The sequence below is a fragment of the Columba livia genome, chromosome 1, assembly GCF_036013475.1.
Source record: "Columba livia isolate bColLiv1 breed racing homer chromosome 1, bColLiv1.pat.W.v2, whole genome shotgun sequence".
NCBI lineage: Eukaryota > Metazoa > Chordata > Aves > Columbiformes > Columbidae > Columba > Columba livia.
Genome location: NC_088602.1, coordinates 146,261,651 through 146,278,172, shown reverse-complemented (window position 1 = coordinate 146,278,172; position 16,522 = coordinate 146,261,651). Strand labels below are relative to the sequence as shown.

The 16,522-nt window shown below is 49.5% G+C and overlaps 1 protein-coding gene across 2 annotated transcripts in view; it reads right to left on the bottom strand.

The window, feature by feature from the left end:
* B4GALNT3 (beta-1,4-N-acetyl-galactosaminyltransferase 3) overlaps positions 1–16,522 on the bottom strand; it is a 70,613-nt gene that overhangs the window by 7,432 nt on the left and 46,659 nt on the right. The window contains exons 4-16 of one of the 2 annotated variants that reach the window (XM_065035618.1): positions 12,152–12,247; positions 11,550–11,640; positions 10,560–10,660; positions 10,142–10,209; positions 9,697–9,775; positions 9,203–9,269; positions 7,311–7,454; positions 6,795–6,904; positions 5,789–5,889; positions 4,405–4,481; positions 2,592–3,576; positions 731–1,029; positions 197–350 (exon numbers count right to left, since the gene is read on the bottom strand). In XM_065035618.1, the coding sequence (XP_064891690.1) occupies positions 197–350; positions 731–1,029; positions 2,592–3,576; positions 4,405–4,481; positions 5,789–5,889; positions 6,795–6,904; positions 7,311–7,454; positions 9,203–9,269; positions 9,697–9,775; positions 10,142–10,209; positions 10,560–10,660; positions 11,550–11,640; positions 12,152–12,247 (2,372 nt within the window). The remainder of the gene's footprint in view (positions 1–196; positions 351–730; positions 1,030–2,591; positions 3,577–4,404; positions 4,482–5,788; positions 5,890–6,794; positions 6,905–7,310; positions 7,455–9,202; positions 9,270–9,696; positions 9,776–10,141; positions 10,210–10,559; positions 10,661–11,549; positions 11,641–12,151; positions 12,248–16,522) is intronic. The other variant, XM_065035628.1, reaches the window with a different exon arrangement.

Genomic DNA, 16,522 nt, shown 5'->3' with positions numbered 1-16,522 from the left:
GTGGGTGTCTTCCAACTCAGGACATTCCATGATTACCTATGATTAGCTATGATTCTATGATATGCACATATAAGTGCAAGGTTTGGTTTCCAGCTGCAGGAGGCTGTGGCTGGTCAGTACACAGAGGCTGGCAGACGTGCTGTGTGTGCAGGCGTATGCCTGTGAGTGGTTTTGTGTGACCAGGCAGTCCTCTCACCTGTGCAAGGTAGACCTTTTCAGAGCCTTCTCTACATCCATGTCGTCGCTGCTGTAGTCCGTGATGATGATGTTGAAGTACGGATCCTTAGTGACTCGGAACAGCTCTTCCATGTCAGAGATGAACTGCAGCACCCAGCGTGCCTGGTTTTTCACTGGTTGTATTGCAAGAGGGAGAGAACCAAAGCAAAACTGATTTCAAAGATAGCATGGCTTCTCAACAGGCAAGGCTCCTTGCCTCCTCTAAGCCCCGCTAACCTTGCAGGGATGCTGAAATAGGCCCAGTCTGAAAACCTGGACCAAAGAGCCCAGGAATCGGCGTGAGTTCTTTCCCAGAGTGTGACGGGAGTTTTCTTTGAACTTACATTCTATAAGAGTCATATTTCTGAGGGGATTTAACTTGGAGAGAACAGAAATGGGAAGTGACCCAAAGGAGACAGTTGAGGCTGGCCCAGACCCACTGTTCAGGACTACCCCCATGGGAAGTGCCCATCGTGCCACCCCTGGATGTCCCGGGAAGGCAGGTCCCCCTTACCTGGCACCACGAAGTGAACCACAGCACGGTGGTTCCAGGAAAAGCCCTGGGGCCAGCACAGCTCTGGCTCATTCACCACAGACATCAGGTGCCGCTGGCGACCCCACGCCAGGTTCCTCATCTTCCTCTCCTCCTCCTCATCCCTGCCAGCGCCCTGCCAGCCCTGTGCAAAGACATACTCGGAGAAGCGGACGAGCCGCTCTCCCTGCTCCAGCAGCTCCAGTTCCAGCAGGTAGCGGCTGCCTCGCATGCGGTCCTGGCGTTTCTCCACATTCATGATACGCTGCAGCTGGAACCGCCTGCAGGAGATACAGCTGGGGTGGGCACGTCCCACATACACCAGCCATATCTCTCCCACCTCCAGCCTATTCAGTTCTGCCAGGCTCTTTCCTCCTGGCTAACACAAACCTTTTTGTCCCCAGCTTCCCCCTTGCTTTGCTGCACCACTTCCAAAATCCCCTGGGAAGGTTTAGCACCTGTTTCCTAAATCCACAAGCATGTGGGATTAGATCTGGGATTCCAGCCAAGAGAAAATAGTTGGCAAAGGAAATGAAATAAAGGTGACACAGAAAATAACAAATGTGTCTGAGTGATTGTAGGGCTGGTAATAGCGAGTGTATTCAACACCTCCTACAACAGTCTTGGCACAAGGAGCATGTTTGGGCTAGTGAAGTTGGTTGATGACAGCTCACCAGCCAATACTATGGAGTAGGACTGAGTGATCATACAGCAAAAACTGGAGTGAGCTGTAGGTTCAGAATGGCCAAAACAGGATGAAATCCCAGGTCATGCCCTTTTGGGTCATAACAAGAGTTTCTGCTATAAAATGGATGCTCATCAGTCAAAAATGCAGAGAAAAGGTTGTGTGCACTGATCAGTTACCCCATGACTGCGATGGATTTGACCCGGAAAAAATAAATGAAATCTTAAGATGTGGCTTTAGAGCTACTTCCAGTAGGGACTGGGAACTACTAACACCCATTCTGCCAAGCATCCAGGATACCGGTCACTTATGTACAGGAAATTAACCCAAACTGAAACCTGCACAGAGAAGGACAGATAAAATCATGGAAATAGAGGCCCACTCAAGAGAAGGGTCAGGAATTGGATTGTTTGGCTTACAGAGGCTCAGAGAAGGTATGTCTTTGCCAGAAAGGCAATCAAGATGGTAAGTCTTAAGAAGAAAAAGAACCATATCAAGACCATACAAAAACAGAGTACCAGATCTCCAGTAGGTCACCAGAGAAATGGGGAGCTCAGACATCTTCCCAAATCAGTACTAGGATCTAGAAATCCAGCTAGTTTTAAGACGGAGGTGCACACATTCAGGTAACAGTGTAGGGTACTTGGTTGTCTCTGAGATCAGCGTACCAATCCACATTATCTGACAGGTCACTTCTGGTCCTCTGTCCTAAATGATTCACAAATTGAGATGTGGCAGCTATCAAACCACAAGCACAAGGAGCTCCAGTCCTACTTCATATCAGCAGGGTTTCTTAGCCTTCAGCTGGTAAAATGCTCCTTTGTGCTCTCAATACCTACACTGTGCTAGGTGGAAGCCAGCCAAAGGCCAGTGATGCCAGCTGGATGGAAACCTCCAGTCTTTCATGTTTACTGCCACTAGCTATTTGAGGGCAATATTCAGCCCCCAGACATGCTTTGGTGTCCAACAATTCCCATTCCTCAACCAAAAGAGGTATTTAAACCTGGGTTTTTACACAGATTCCTTACCTGAAGTCTTACTTCCTACACCCAGTTTAGCCTCTGATTCCCACTAGCTCCTAACATGACAGGTATTCCCTGTGCAGCACGGTACACCACCTCCAGGACACCGTCCCTTCATTTTTACACCATGTCTTACCCTTTACTTCTCTGATTGAGTTTCTTCAGGAAGACCCGTGTGACTTCCAGGGCCTCACTTTCTCTTAGCAGCAAGTTCCCTGACGTGTTGCATTTCAGGTCAATCCAGTCTGTGCGCAGCATATGGAAGTCCAGGTTGCTCATGCTGAAGGTCTGCTCCCAGTTCACTGCCTGGTCAAACACTGGTACGTAATCAAAATCTTCCTCATCTTCCTCCTCTGGCTCCCCATCTACCTCTTCCTCTTCCTCTTCTGCTGCCACAGGTCCAGACTTGCCCTTCACAGGAGATGCCACCTGTGCCTCTTCCTTGCCCATGACCCCATCATTGGCCATGTTTTGCTCAGCAATGTTGGACTCCACTTGGTTCAGCCACTGAGGCAGCCCAGCACTCACAGCATGTCTGCCAGCTCTGCCAGAGATTGGGCCTCCTCTCCTGGCTGGCATGGTGACTGCTGACTTCAGCCCATCCTTAGCAGTGCTGAGGTCTCCTCGAGGTCTCACCTCTTTGGGAATTGTCACCCCTGAGTCCCTGAGGTGACCAAGAGGCTGCTGCTGCTTTTGAGACATGGTCCTGAAAGGAGGGTTTGCCGTTTTGACTGGTGCTCTTCCTTGGACAGCCCTGGTGTGCTGCGGAGGACTCCTGGAGTTGTCTTTGACACCAGCTTTTAAACGGAGTCTCTTCATTATTGGGTTCTGCTCTAGGCCAGCCTGGCTTTGGTTGGCAGGGGCCACTGTGGCTGATTTAACACCAGACCTCTTGGACCTCTTCCTCTGTGGCCCCATTCCTACATCATCACCCATCACCGAGAGGAGACGACGATGCTCCCGGAGGGAATAGTCCTCAGGGACATTATCACTGCCAACCATGCTGCTGGGAGTGTTGCCTGCCAGCTCTGCCCTCCCCATGCTGGGGTGCTCAGGGGGGCTAGTACTCTCCAGATCCTGCTCCACATACTGCAGGTCATCCGGATTCCCCTCCTGGGAGCCTGCAGGAATAATCACAATTACACCTCCGGCACCCTCCTGCTGCCTTCCCTGTCCTATCTCAGGCACCTGCCATGCCAGGGGCAGCTATTTCTCACCTCAGGTTGTACCAGGGGGAGGTTTAGATTGGACATTGGGAAAAAATTCTTCACATAAAGGGTTGTTGGGCATTGGAACAGGCTGCCCAGGGAAATGGTTCAGTCACCATCCCTGGAGATATATAGAAGATGTTTAGATGAGGTTCTTAGGCATATTGTTTAGTGCCAGATTTAGGTTATGGTTGGACTCGATGATCTTAAGGGTCTCTTCAATCAAAATGATTTTATTATTCTGTAATTCATCTCAGTGTTGTGCCTCCTGCTCAGACGGACAGGGATGCTCTCACATACAGGAGCTGTGCTCTTGTTGGTACCAACCTCCTCAGTACCTCTTAGCCAGCTTTGTCAAAGGCTGTTGCAGGGTTGCCTTTGGCTGTCGGTCTGGCCATAGCTTTGCAGGGCAGGTGTGAGCATAGGGTGCCACACTGCACACCTTTGGCTCTGTCACTTCTGCCTAGATTTTTGCTGGAATTGCACCTCAGCTAAGCTGTGGGCCTGAGAGGTGGTTGACATGTTGTCCACCACAGCCCATTGTTTGGTGACCTCTCAACCTGCCATTAAGAGAAGGGAAAGTGGCAGCAAAAATCTCCACCCAGCCACAGCAATATGGCAGGGAAGGGCTGTGACTTGCTTGGTTCAGAAAGTCAACAGCTTCTTTCAGCTGATCCTGGAAGATCACACACAAAAGTGATAGATAAAGGATCCTCTGGGCTCTGACATTAGGGACCCTACCTGGTTGCTCTGTCTTTTCTCCAGAGTCCAAGCTCTTCTCTGGCCGATCCATTTTCATGTACTTGTAGAATCCAAATCTGCAGAGGGAAGGGCAAAACTCAAAGTTGATGAAAGTCACTTTACCCTCTCAAATTAATTATGGCCACCGCCATAGAAGTGACGGTCCATTTACTCTGATTACATCTGCCCAGTATCTCTAGATCCCCCTTTCTCAGCAAGTCATAGACTACCACCATCCCTATCTTTCAAATCTTTGGGCAATCAAATCTTACTCTGCACTGTCAAAGACATCAGCTTTCCTTGCTTATCATCCTAGTCTCTCAGACATTTTCTCATAAGCACAAGAGGAAATCCCAATATAAGTACCCTGAAACACTCCTTTAGCCTCACTTAAACTGCCCCTAAAAGCTCACTTATGATGTAGTGCTCACAAACACAAGTCATCATGCTGCAAAAGCAGCTCAGGCAGGTAATTGCAATGATCTTCCTCTCTCCTCTCTCACAGCACGCTATGTGCTGTGTGCTGTCCTCCTATGTTTGTGCTTCAAGCCTTCGGAAGGGATTCCCAGGACTGTTTTCCTCCATGTATGCTTGATGCCAAGCAAAAACGGGCTCCCAGTTCCCAAATGCTGTCACAATACAAATGAACTGTCAAAGCAATAAACCTGGCTGGCACCTTCCAGCCCATGGCAGCCACCTTCTCCACCCTTCACTATGAACCCCAGTCCCAGGAGTCCTCTCCCAAACCTACAGTACGATCTGTTGTTCCAGCCCTCACAATAGTCTTGTAGGGAGGAAGAAGATCTTGAGCACAGGGAGACCACCATCAGTTATCTCACCAGAAAACTGACTCTCCTTATCCTGCAAAAAAAGTCCTCCCGAATGGAGGAAGGTCCTCACACAAGGTGTCTGCCTGTGACAGGGGGAACCTTGGAAGTGGCAGCTCCCTCACAGGGCCACGGCTGGGAGCCAGACCCCAGCGAAGACAAATGACATGCATTTATTCCCCTGGAGAGATGCCTGGTGGTGAGCATGGTTTGGCTTTCACAGCGACAGCCATCAGGAGGCTCCAGCTGCTGGCAGGCTAGGTTTGCTGGAAATGCATTCCCTGATGTAGTGGAACAAACATGCTCTGACCCAGCTTCTGGGTTAATAGAGCAAGAAAAGCAGCGGCAGTTTTCCCTTGAGACCTAAATGTATTTTCACTTAAAGGAAGCATAGGTTATTGAAAGGAACTACAAATGCTTTCATGTTTTGTAAGACTTAGGGGATCTTTAAGAATTAAGAGAGTCCTACAGAAATGAATATGAAATTCCACCCCAATTCCAACCTTAAAACCATCTCCTTCCTCCTTGCTAGTAAATCTGCATCTGCAGCATCCTACCTTTCCAAGTAATGAGGGTTCTCCTGATAGAAACATTTGTTGTCTTTCTCCATGTGGCTCAGGCGGCTGTAATCATTTGGGTAAACAAAGGATAAATGAACCTGGAAAAAAAAGGAGGAAAATAAAGTAAAACCCTCATAAATACCAGGTATCAGTCACCAGGTGACCCAGACATGGATGTAGGGTGACCAGCCCTTTTGAGAGGGAGCAGGGGTTGCTCACTAACTATTTGCATCTCCAAGTCACCCAGTAGCAGGTTGTGTGCATGGAAAACAAAAGGAAGTGTGCTGGCATGTGTGTAGGGGTATGCTTTTTTCTCTCTCTTAGCATCTGTCCCTCCATCTCTGTGCATTTCAGTCCTATAACAGAGTGGGAACTAGCTGTGAGAGAGGTGGGCAAGTCCTCCTGAAGACATGCAGGGGATCAGAAATTGTCTGGGGAGACCTCCAGGCAAGGCTGAAGGAGCTGGGACTGCCCAGGATTCAAGTGCCCCAGGGAGTGTAGGCTTGCCCTGGCATCCAGGGAGGGCAAACTGTGCTGGTGACCTGCCCCTGGCAGATCTCAGAGTCTGCTCTGCTATGTAGGGGATTAATCCCTGTTATACTGCATGCCCCACAAACGTGAGATCCCCTTGAAGACTAGTTTTAAACTTGTCAGGGGATTTAGTAGTCCACACGGAATACAGTTCGCCCCATGGAGAAAAAAATCTTCAGCCATTGTGAGGGTCTGTGTGAAGGCAAGCTCAGCTCTTTGGTTTGAGGTCCAAGGGGCTCTGTAAGACACACACACTTGTGCCACAGTGAGACCTGTGAGCGGTGCATAGTGCCCATCTTCCTTTTCTTGTTGTAGCCCTTTCACATGTATTGGGATGCACAGACCTGATCAGCAGATGGTCAAATCTGCCAAGGAGCTTCATATCAATGAAGAAGCCCCACTGTTAATGGGGTCTCCCTCATTCCTCCTTGCATTCCCCTGGGCAAGTATTTGCTCAAGGAGCAAAACTTACAAACTGGAGTCCCTGGTAGCGCTGCAGAGGGAATCCATTCACCAGGTAGCTGGGCTTGTACTGGCAATCTGGTAAGGCTCGGCGCACACGAGACTTGCTGAGCAGAGGCACTGAGAAGAAGAAACACATAGGCAAGTGTTGCTGGAGAAGCTCTGCTGTAATCCATGCACCAGCTTAGCTACTTCTGTGCCTGGTTTCTATTTATCCACTAATGGACACACAAAGCAAACTACCTTGTGCAGCTCATCTCTTTACATTGCTCTACAGAACTTACACTAAAATATTATGCCCGTGGATGTCATCTGAGTTGGATGACAAGAAAGAGGAATTGGGTTTAGTCTGTGCTTTGTGTCCTGCAGTGACTGATATTGTTTGCTGCCCTTCTCCTCTGCACTGAGAACAAAAAAGCATGGCTCTTGCTAACAGTGGCATAGGGGGACAATCTTTCTCAGCTGTGCTATCGCACGTGCTGTGACAGGCTGCAGCAACCTCCTTCAATGGCTTTGCAAGTCTTACCTTTGTAAAGAGTGTCCCGGGGATCAGGCTTGAGCATGTCAGCGGGGTGTGCCCTGCTGCCTGCATTGTCAGCAGGCCGGCTCGGATGGCTGGCCAACGTCTGTGGGATGTGCCCAACCTCATCCATCTTTAACAGCGTCTCATCTAGAAACCAGAGAGAGAACGGAAGCGGGAGGAAGGGCTAGTTCATTCCTTGTCCCAAAAAAATGCCCTTTCTCAGTGTCAGCCATTTCTAAATAGCATTGAATCCATGACAGCTATGCTGTCTCTCTCGTAGCAATGCCTAAATGGTGCTGATCAGGAGCTTCGCTGCAAAGACACCGTGGGAAGGAAAGGCTTTGACTCAGAAAGCTGGAAATAGAGACACTGTGGGGTAGGAACGTGGCTATCAGTGAAAGCAAACAAACACAGTGATGAGTAATGGATAAAAATGACCTCCTGCCTTGCACACACTAGCAGTGGTGTGCTGAAGAAGCCCCATGCTGGCAGGAATTACTGGACATATCTGAATTATTAGCATTAAATTTATTTTAAAAGGAGATAAAAAAGATGAAAGGGAGGAGAAACTTGAGGAGCAGAACTTTCTCCTGTGCTGGAAAAGGAGCAGGACCCTGAGGTCAGGCATTCAGTGGCTGAGGAGAATTATGCTCCAGCAAGGGAATGGAGACCCACAGTAAGCCAGGAGCAAAGGGAAGCTTAAATTTAAGACTGGTTATTGGTTGTGTTTTGTCTTGGGTGCTGAATGTTCCTATATATCTTACTCTGAGATGAGGGGAATTGAATAAATACCCAGGAGGGAAAGGCAACATGCTGACAAGGGCACTGGGGTTGCTGTTAGCAACTTCTGGGTCCTGAACATGAGAACCCTGAAGGAATGGGATTACATGATACAGCCAAAGGCTGATATGGAATAAGGAAACACTGTATGGGCAGAAGGTACCAGATAAATATGAGACTGCAGAACTGTGCGCAACCATGAAGGGATCTTCTGGGATGTGAGTCTTCCCTTCTACGGGGAATTAATACGAAGAAAGCACAAGGAAAAAAGATGGGGATAGAAGACTTAATGGAAAGCCTAGTCCTGGACAAATGGCAGGTTCCAGAAAATACAGCAGCAGGTTGCAATCCAAGACACAGCCAACAGATAACTCAATTATACCAGGGAGTCCTCTGTGGGCAAAAGTGTTTACATGGAAAAAAGCCCAGAGATGTTGGAAGGTAACAGTGGAAGATACGGAAAGGGAGAACGCTGGCAGAGGGAAGTGATGCTGACAAAGCCAGGTAAAGGTAAACAGGACTATGGAGCTCCTTAATTAATAAAGGTATCACTCAATGGGCTAAGAAGAGTTTACAAAACAGGAGGGACTGGGCTGATGAGCTTGCTGCAACCCAGCAGCAACTTGAAGAGACTTGAGGCTGATAGAAGGAAGCAGCATCCTCCAACGTCATTGGTGTTTCCCATTGTGTCCAGCACCCAGAGTGAAATCCCCTGGAAGTGCTGCAGTGGCCCCTTCTCCATGGTCACGTCCAGCTGCCAGCGAACCCTCATGTTCCCACTAGCTCTCTGCAGGCAACCTCGGTCCTGTGTTACTCTCACCTCTGGAATAGTTCTCACCCTTGTAGATTCTCCTTTCTGCCTTTCCTCACTGCCTCTAGATTTCCCTGAAATAATGTTCCAGTCCTACTTCCAATCCACCTATATTTAATAATGACCTGTTATTTAATAATGGACCTCTTGTCCTGAGGTCCCTCTCCTGCCCTGCCTCCACTTCTTTCGTGTAATAATCTGTATGCATGGAATTTGCCTAGACTATGATTCATGGTGAAACACCCCTGATACATTTTGGAAGAATGAGGAGGTGCTCGGGGAAACCTGTGGTGAAGATACTTACTAGCAAAAAGGGAGAGGTATTGGGAGTCAATGACTTTGAACTTCGCTTCTGGGTCATTCAGTCTCCACTGGAACAGAGAAACACATGAAAATGAAGTGCTTAGGGAGTTAACCAAGCCTGAACAAAAGGAACAGGCACAAGATGTTTTTTTCACCAGATGGGCTCACAGCTTCCTCTTTCTCCTTGCTATGATGGAGTTTACCTAGCAGCAGAAGACTGGGAATAAGCTGAGATCCCGCAGAACACATCCAAAGCAGGAAAAGACAAAGAGCTGCAACAGAGATCAGAGAGGGCAGAACCATCCCAAGCAAGCAAAGACTCCTGACATGTAGCCAGGGCTATCCCACATAGAAGTAGGTAAGGGCTCTGGGAGGGATTAGATATTTCTCATGCAAAGAGGAGCTGGAGCCTGGGAAAGGAGGTCAATTATTACAAATGTAATTCCTGAGCTCTGTGGGGACACATACACAGCACGGCCATTTGCACGGACTCACCGCTACTTCCACATGGTCTGTTCCTCTGTCATCCTGCTTGTGCAGCACCTCAAAATAGTACCTGCCTGTAGCTGACAACCTGTGAAGAAAAATGTACCTGTCACCAAGAGCATTAAGGAATATGTCTTAGTTTGTCAGCAGACAACGAGTGGAAGGCAACCACACCCATGAAACAACCTGATTCTCAGGGTAAGCAGGGTTAGGACTGCCAAGAAAATCCAGATGCTGACAGTGAGATAGGTAGCTTCACTTGTGCACCTGGAGCACACCATACCCTTCTCAGTGAATTTTGAATAAATCCCCTTCTGTCTTGCCTGCTGGGTTCTGGCATCTGGGAAACCTGGCCAGTTCCAGGGCAGTAAGGCAGGGAGGAGTAGTTCTTTGTCCTTGTAATTTCCTGGCCATGTGCAGAGGTGACTGGGAGCGAGGGGCTCCGCTCACTCACCTCACCATCTTTGACTGCTGGCTGTAAAATTTCCCAAACTCCCCTGGCGCGGTCCACTCCTTCCCTGTCTGTGAAGAGAAAGAAAACACTCTAGTTAATATGAGTTTCTTCCCTGGTTACTGCATTTGAAGTGATAAAGAGGGAAAATTGAGCTACTCCTCCTGGTAAGTTGTTTGTGAGATCCACAACCTGTGGACAGATTTAAGTCCCTCAGTCATGAACATGGGGCTCCCAACAGCACTGCAAATATGTAACTGGCTTAAGGTATGTCATGTCATACCCGTCTCTGTTAGTGGTGTCTGTAGCTGGGCAGGAAAAGAGACTTGGGAGTCCAAGGAAGTGTGTAAGACAGGAAGGTCTCTGTCCCCACAGAAACATCAAAGCCTTGATGGAAGAAGCCATGCAGCAAGCACTGTACCTTGCCTACACTGGCCAGCAGCTGGAGACCAGAGGTCTTTTCATCTGGACTCAGCCAGAACTCAGCATTGTCATCCGCAGAAATGGCAAACTGAAACTCCCCTGTCGAGAGATGGAGGGAGTAAGTAGGGCTCTGGGGTAAGGACTTGTGCACAGAATGGATTCTGGTGCTCTAAAATGCTGTCATTATGCTTTCTCCTGGTGACACTACATCTTTTTTTTTTGATATTACCACCCCCATCCCTTTGAACCTCTGTGAATTCTAACTCTGCTGTAATTGAAAACAAAATTTTACAGATGCAACTGGTTCACTATCCATCCTGCACTGGCTTCACCTGACACCTAAGCTGGAAAGCTAAGAAGTCCATGCAAAGCCTCCCTGCCTCCCATTTTGTTTCCAGAGCAAATTTTTGTGTGAGAAGCTGCATTTGGATGGAGGAACGTGCACATGGAGCCACAAAGGGAGACAGAGGTGTTTCAGTCTCACTGTTCTATCTGGGGTTACAGGGATGGTGGCTGAGGGCCAGGGGACCAGGAGACATGGGTGAGTGCCAGCAGGCTGCTCTGGGCAGAAGCATGCAGCTGGGTGATACAGATGTCAGCTGCTGTCAGATGGTACTCATGCACCCGGGGAGAGCAGGAACACAAATGATGTCACGTACAGTCTTGTGTATGCCAGGGAGGGAGGAAAAGCTCAAGGATTGTTCGTGCCCACGTACATGCCACGAGGCTGTGCATTCATGACAGCATTGTTTTTAATCTAGCATCTGTCTTCTTCTGTGCTTTTCCTTTCTACCCTACAGGGGAAGCAGATGTGTTTCACCCATGCCAATGCCACGGCCGGTCATGCACAGATAGCTGGGCTGCCCATGTGAGGGACCTGGTGCTGGGCTTCATGGAGTGAGGGCACCAGTGGTTCAGCAGAAGGGGTGAGGGAGGGGCAGGTGAGAAGCGACAGGAGGCAGCAGCACAGCAGCATCGGAGCCCTCACCATCAGTGAAAGGATGGAGGTAGCCAAATATCCGGAGACCATAGTTGGTCCATTTTGGGGACACAGCCAGCTTCTTCAGTGTAGTTCGCGTCTGAAGTGGAAGAAGAAAATAATAATAAAAATAATTAGATGTGACAGGATGCAGGAAGGATGCAGAAATCCTGGGACAGGTGGGCAGAGGGAAACATGAGGCTTGTTCTGGAAGGAGGATGGAGCACAGTGTGTGATGGAGGCAACAGGAAAGAGCAGCCCAGATGAGAGATGAACTGGAGCAAGTGCTACTGTGGGGAGGAGAGCCACATGGGTGAGATGGTGGGAACGGAATGTGACATTCACCAGCCACTTGGATGGAGAGCACCAAATACAGGGTTCCTTCAGCCTGTGTCTGAGGCCTCACAGGGCAGAGCGGGTAAAATAAGCCTCCCCCATGCAGCGGAAGAGCTGCCACCATTGAACCTTTGTGAAAGCTTCCTGCTCCCTCAGCAGGGAGACAGAGGAGGTGATAGAGAGGGACAAGGACAGGAGGTGAAAAGAGCAGGGGTGATCCAGCTGGGAAGCAGAACTGGGAAGTGTGGGACAGAGGGTGTCCCAGTTTTACTCACGTGGGGGAAGAGGGGGAAGTGGAGGTTTTTCCGGAGCTGATCAGTGGAGCTGCCGCACCAGTCCTCAAACACATGCAGATTGGCCTGGCCCTGGAACTGGGGGGCAGAAGTGGGGCACAATGAATTGTTGCATCCCTCTCCTGTTCTCCCAACCTCAGCCTGCCCCACCAGTACTGGAGTGCTTGTGAGAGAAGAGGAAGATGCTGCTGCTGCAACAGGCTGGTTTACAGGAGATATGGGTCCAGACCCCAGAGACACAGAATCATAGAATGTCCTGAGTTGGAAGGGACCCAAAAGGATCATGGAGTCCAACTACTGTCCCTTCATATGACAACCCGACAGTTCACACCATGTGTCTAAGGGCTTGTCCAGTCTCTTCTTGAACACTGTCAGGCTTGGGGCCGTGACACCTCCCTGGGGAGCCTGTTCCAGTGCTCCACCACCCTCTGGGGGAAGAACCTTTTCCTCATGTCCAACCTAAACCTCCCCTGGCACATCTTCCTGCCATTTCCTCGGGTTCTGTCACCAGAGAGAGAAGATCAGTGCTCGCCCCTCCTCCTCCCCTTGTGAGGAAGCTGTAGCCCCATGAGGTCTCCCCTCAGTCTCCTCCAGGCTGAACAAGCTCAGTGATTTTAGCCACTCCTCATATGGCTTCCTCTCCAAAACCTTCAGCAACTTCACAGCCCTCCTCTGGACACTCTCTGGTAGCTTAATATCCTTTTTATCCTGTGGCACCCAGACCTGCACTCCATGCTCCAGGTGAGGCCGCACCAGTGCAGAGCAGAGCGGGACAGTCACCTTCCTCACCTGGCTGGCAATGCTGTGCTGGATGCACCCAGGACACAGGTGGCCCTCTTGGCTGCCAGGGCACACTGAAGGGAGCTGGGGTCTCCTCCCGGGTGTGCAGTGTGGGTCTGGGTGGCTGTCCCTGCTACCCAGCCAGCCCCGCCAGGACAGGCTGTCAGTGCCCAATGGGGACCTCCATCACAGCTTTGCTGGGAGCTGTGGGTTTTCAACGATATGTTCCTTGAGGGACAGACTCTTTCTGCCAGAGCCATTCAGAAAGGAGGAGCTGGCTGTCCCCCACAAAGTCCAAGCTCTCTGTCTGCAACCAGTGCAGCTAGATGCTGAAACCCTCCTCACAGGACCAGCATCCAACAGCAGAGAATAAATAAGTTGGAGACTGCAGAAGTTACCTTAGATAGGGAAATGCTGAACAAAGGAATAGGTTGCCTTGGGACTGGGAAGGCTTTGCCGCAGCTGTCCTGCCTATATAAGGACTGAGGAAACTGCCTGAGCAGCACCCCCATGTCTACAGATGGCAGCAAATTCTTAGTTTTCACCAGAGTGTCTCCAGCAGAGCTGAAGCAGCACGGTGGAGGAGTGCCCAACCCCTCCATGCACTCCTGGCAGAGAAACCACTTCTCCATGTTATTTTTCCCAGGACAGTGGGTTGGGGTTTTGTTTTGTAATGAACCATGGCTTGAAGGAAAGACTTGGAAAAGACTTGGCCTAGCACCAGCTTAGGCAGCAATGCTCCTTGCAAGCTGTGGGCTTTAGTCATACACGTGAAAACCATCTCTGTGTGCCAGGGAAAACACATTCACAACCACTGCTGTTCTTGAGTGGCCTCTTACCAGCCTGCTCTCACTGGTCTCTGCACTGCCAGGGCTTGACTGATGTCTGCAAGCCCATATCGTCTCCCATCACTATCTCCTCTCCTTTCCTCCTCTGCTGACACGCCCCAGCCTGGATTCTGCCCATCAGGCAAGAGGAAAATCAGTGAGAAAAAGTGAATGCAATTCCCCAGAGTAACGCTGCACAAAATCAGAGAGGAGCTACACAGAGGGCTTGGGGCGATGGATGCAGAAAAGAGAAACGTGTGACTCTGCAAGGACTTGTGATACAAATAAATCACTGCAAGCATGACAAACACTGCACTGGAACTTAATTTCTGGGCAATTCCATGCCCCTTGGCCAAATCCAGGTTCACACCCAAGGGTCTTACACTACTTTTCTCAGCCAAATCAAGTAATGTCAATTGCTGTTGCTTGTGGAACATGAAATGAGGTGAACAGGCTGGGCTCTCACAGCGAGTCACTGCCAGAAACTGAGTCTTAGGGCAGTTTGCTGCTGTCCAGAAGTGATGCTGGTTTTTCTTCTTAGAGAATTACTTGCACACTGCAGACAGTATGCTAAGATCTCTATCAAATGTAGCACAACACTCCCACACTGTGGACAGGCTGGTGTTGCAGTCCCCTCCTCACAAAGACCCAAGAGACGCTCCTGAGACTCAGGACTGCAATAGAGCTGGGCAGGCTTTGGCATGGGGTAGCCCAAATGCCAAAACAGCTCTTCGGAGGGACATCCCAAAAGAGTGGCTAGACTTGCTTAAATGTTTGCAGAGGAAACTCAGACCTGTCCCGTTCTAATTAAATACTTTACTGCAGAGTTTGGCAATATTAGAGAGAAGGCAGCCCACTAAAAAAATAAGGCAGACACCACCCCACTAGGTGTTCCATCAGTGCTGTAAGAGATGGTGCCTGAGATTTCTAACCTGACACCTCTGTCTCCAAAGTCTTTACAAAGCCACCTGAGAGGAGCTTCTGGCAGGAGCTAATGAGATTGCTTCTCTTTCACACACTCACAGCTATTAGAAATAATTAATTGGTAAATAATAAGCATTTCTTGCATGTGGCTTCAAGAGTCTTTTCTGAAGCAACAGACTTTCTCCTCAGCTTAACTTACAGCAGCTTAACTTACTCTCTGCTTCCTCTGAAAGGGAAAAGAAGAACATTATTGACAGATAAGTGCTGGCTGCCCAAAGTGCTGGTCTGGGACTGAAAACTGAGCTAGGCTTTAATTTTAGGCCCCCATGAGCCATCAGCACAGCAGCTGTTTTGAAACCCTATCACCTCTGTCGCTCCAGCTCAACTCATGGCTGCCCATTGCAGGCAGCTGAGAAATTCCTCCATTTACTATTTGGGTCTCCTCTGGAAAATGTAGTAAAAATCTCCTCCTTTGGGCTTTTGGAGATTGCAGCAATAGATAAAGAGCACCATTATTCCCAGTTCATGCACACAGGTCCTGAGGAATGTCCGTAGACTTTATAAAACATGGCTACTGAGTTTGACTTCCCAGCTTGGAACTATCTGGCCCCGGTTGTCAAAGGGCTGGAAACATAGGAGTTGGTAAGCAACAAGGTAAATTCCTCTTCTCCCCTTAAAAACATCTGCTTTGAAAATTTTGGATAGACTGATTTGGCCAGAACCAGGAATAGAAGCCAAGAGCCTAGGCTTTCAATGGGAGCTGGTATTAAGCAGTCTTGTGCCTTCCCATTTAGAGGGCACCTCCAGCCCCTCAGCCTCATCCTTGTGTCCCAGCTTCACCTCCCAGTTGCTTATCTCCACCCTGCTGAAAGAGTAGCATTGCAAGAACCCAGCTCAGAGCCAAAATGGGCACGTGTCGTAAACCAAGGGCACCGTCAGCATGGCATGAGTATGCACAGGAGCACTAGGAGCTGGTCTGGGCAGGCTGATACCCTCCTGAGCACAAGGTCACTGCCCAAGGCAAGGGAGAACTGAACCTCAGCAACCCAAGTAGCAAGTGATAGGACAAAAGGAAATGGCCTCAAGCTGCACCAGGGGAGGCTTAGATTAGACATTAGGAAAAATTTCTTCACATAAAGGGTTGTCAAGCATTGGAACAGGCTGCCCAGGGAAATGGTGGAGTCACCATCCCTGGAGGGGTTTAAAAGACATATAGATGAGGTTCCTAGGGACATGGTTTAGTGCCAGAGTTAGGCACTAAATGGTTGGACTCTATGATCTTGAGGGTCTCTTCCAACCAAAATGATTCTATGATTCTAAATGCAGGGAGACCAGGGCTGGGACAGGCCCCTGCTTCGGTGCTGACACAGCAGCCTCCACGGTTTCGGGAGTGCGCCTGGGCTCAGAGCCCCAGCGCCGACCTTTTCCTCTGAGTGTGCTGAATTAACACCCACCCGCAGCCCTGGCTGCATATTAAGAGACTCTGGTATTTCCGCTTCATTCTAGTGAGGAATTTTAGATTACCAGCCCCTCCAATGAAAACAGACCGTAAAGGAGGATCAGGCACACAGAGAGCATGGACCTGTCTTCCTAACCCAAGCTCTATCATGCCAAAATTGCCCAGGGGGCTGGCACTACACACCCAGCAGCTCCTGATGAGCAAGGAGCCCTAGGGAAGAAAGGCAAAGCAGCAGCAGAGGCTGGGGCAAGCGGGAAAGCTGGGAGGATTGCAGCACTGGAGACATGACCTACTGCGTAACCGGAGCAGGATGGAGAAAAGAGGTCTTTCCTAATTTAATCCCAGGCGGTTTTGGCAGCACGG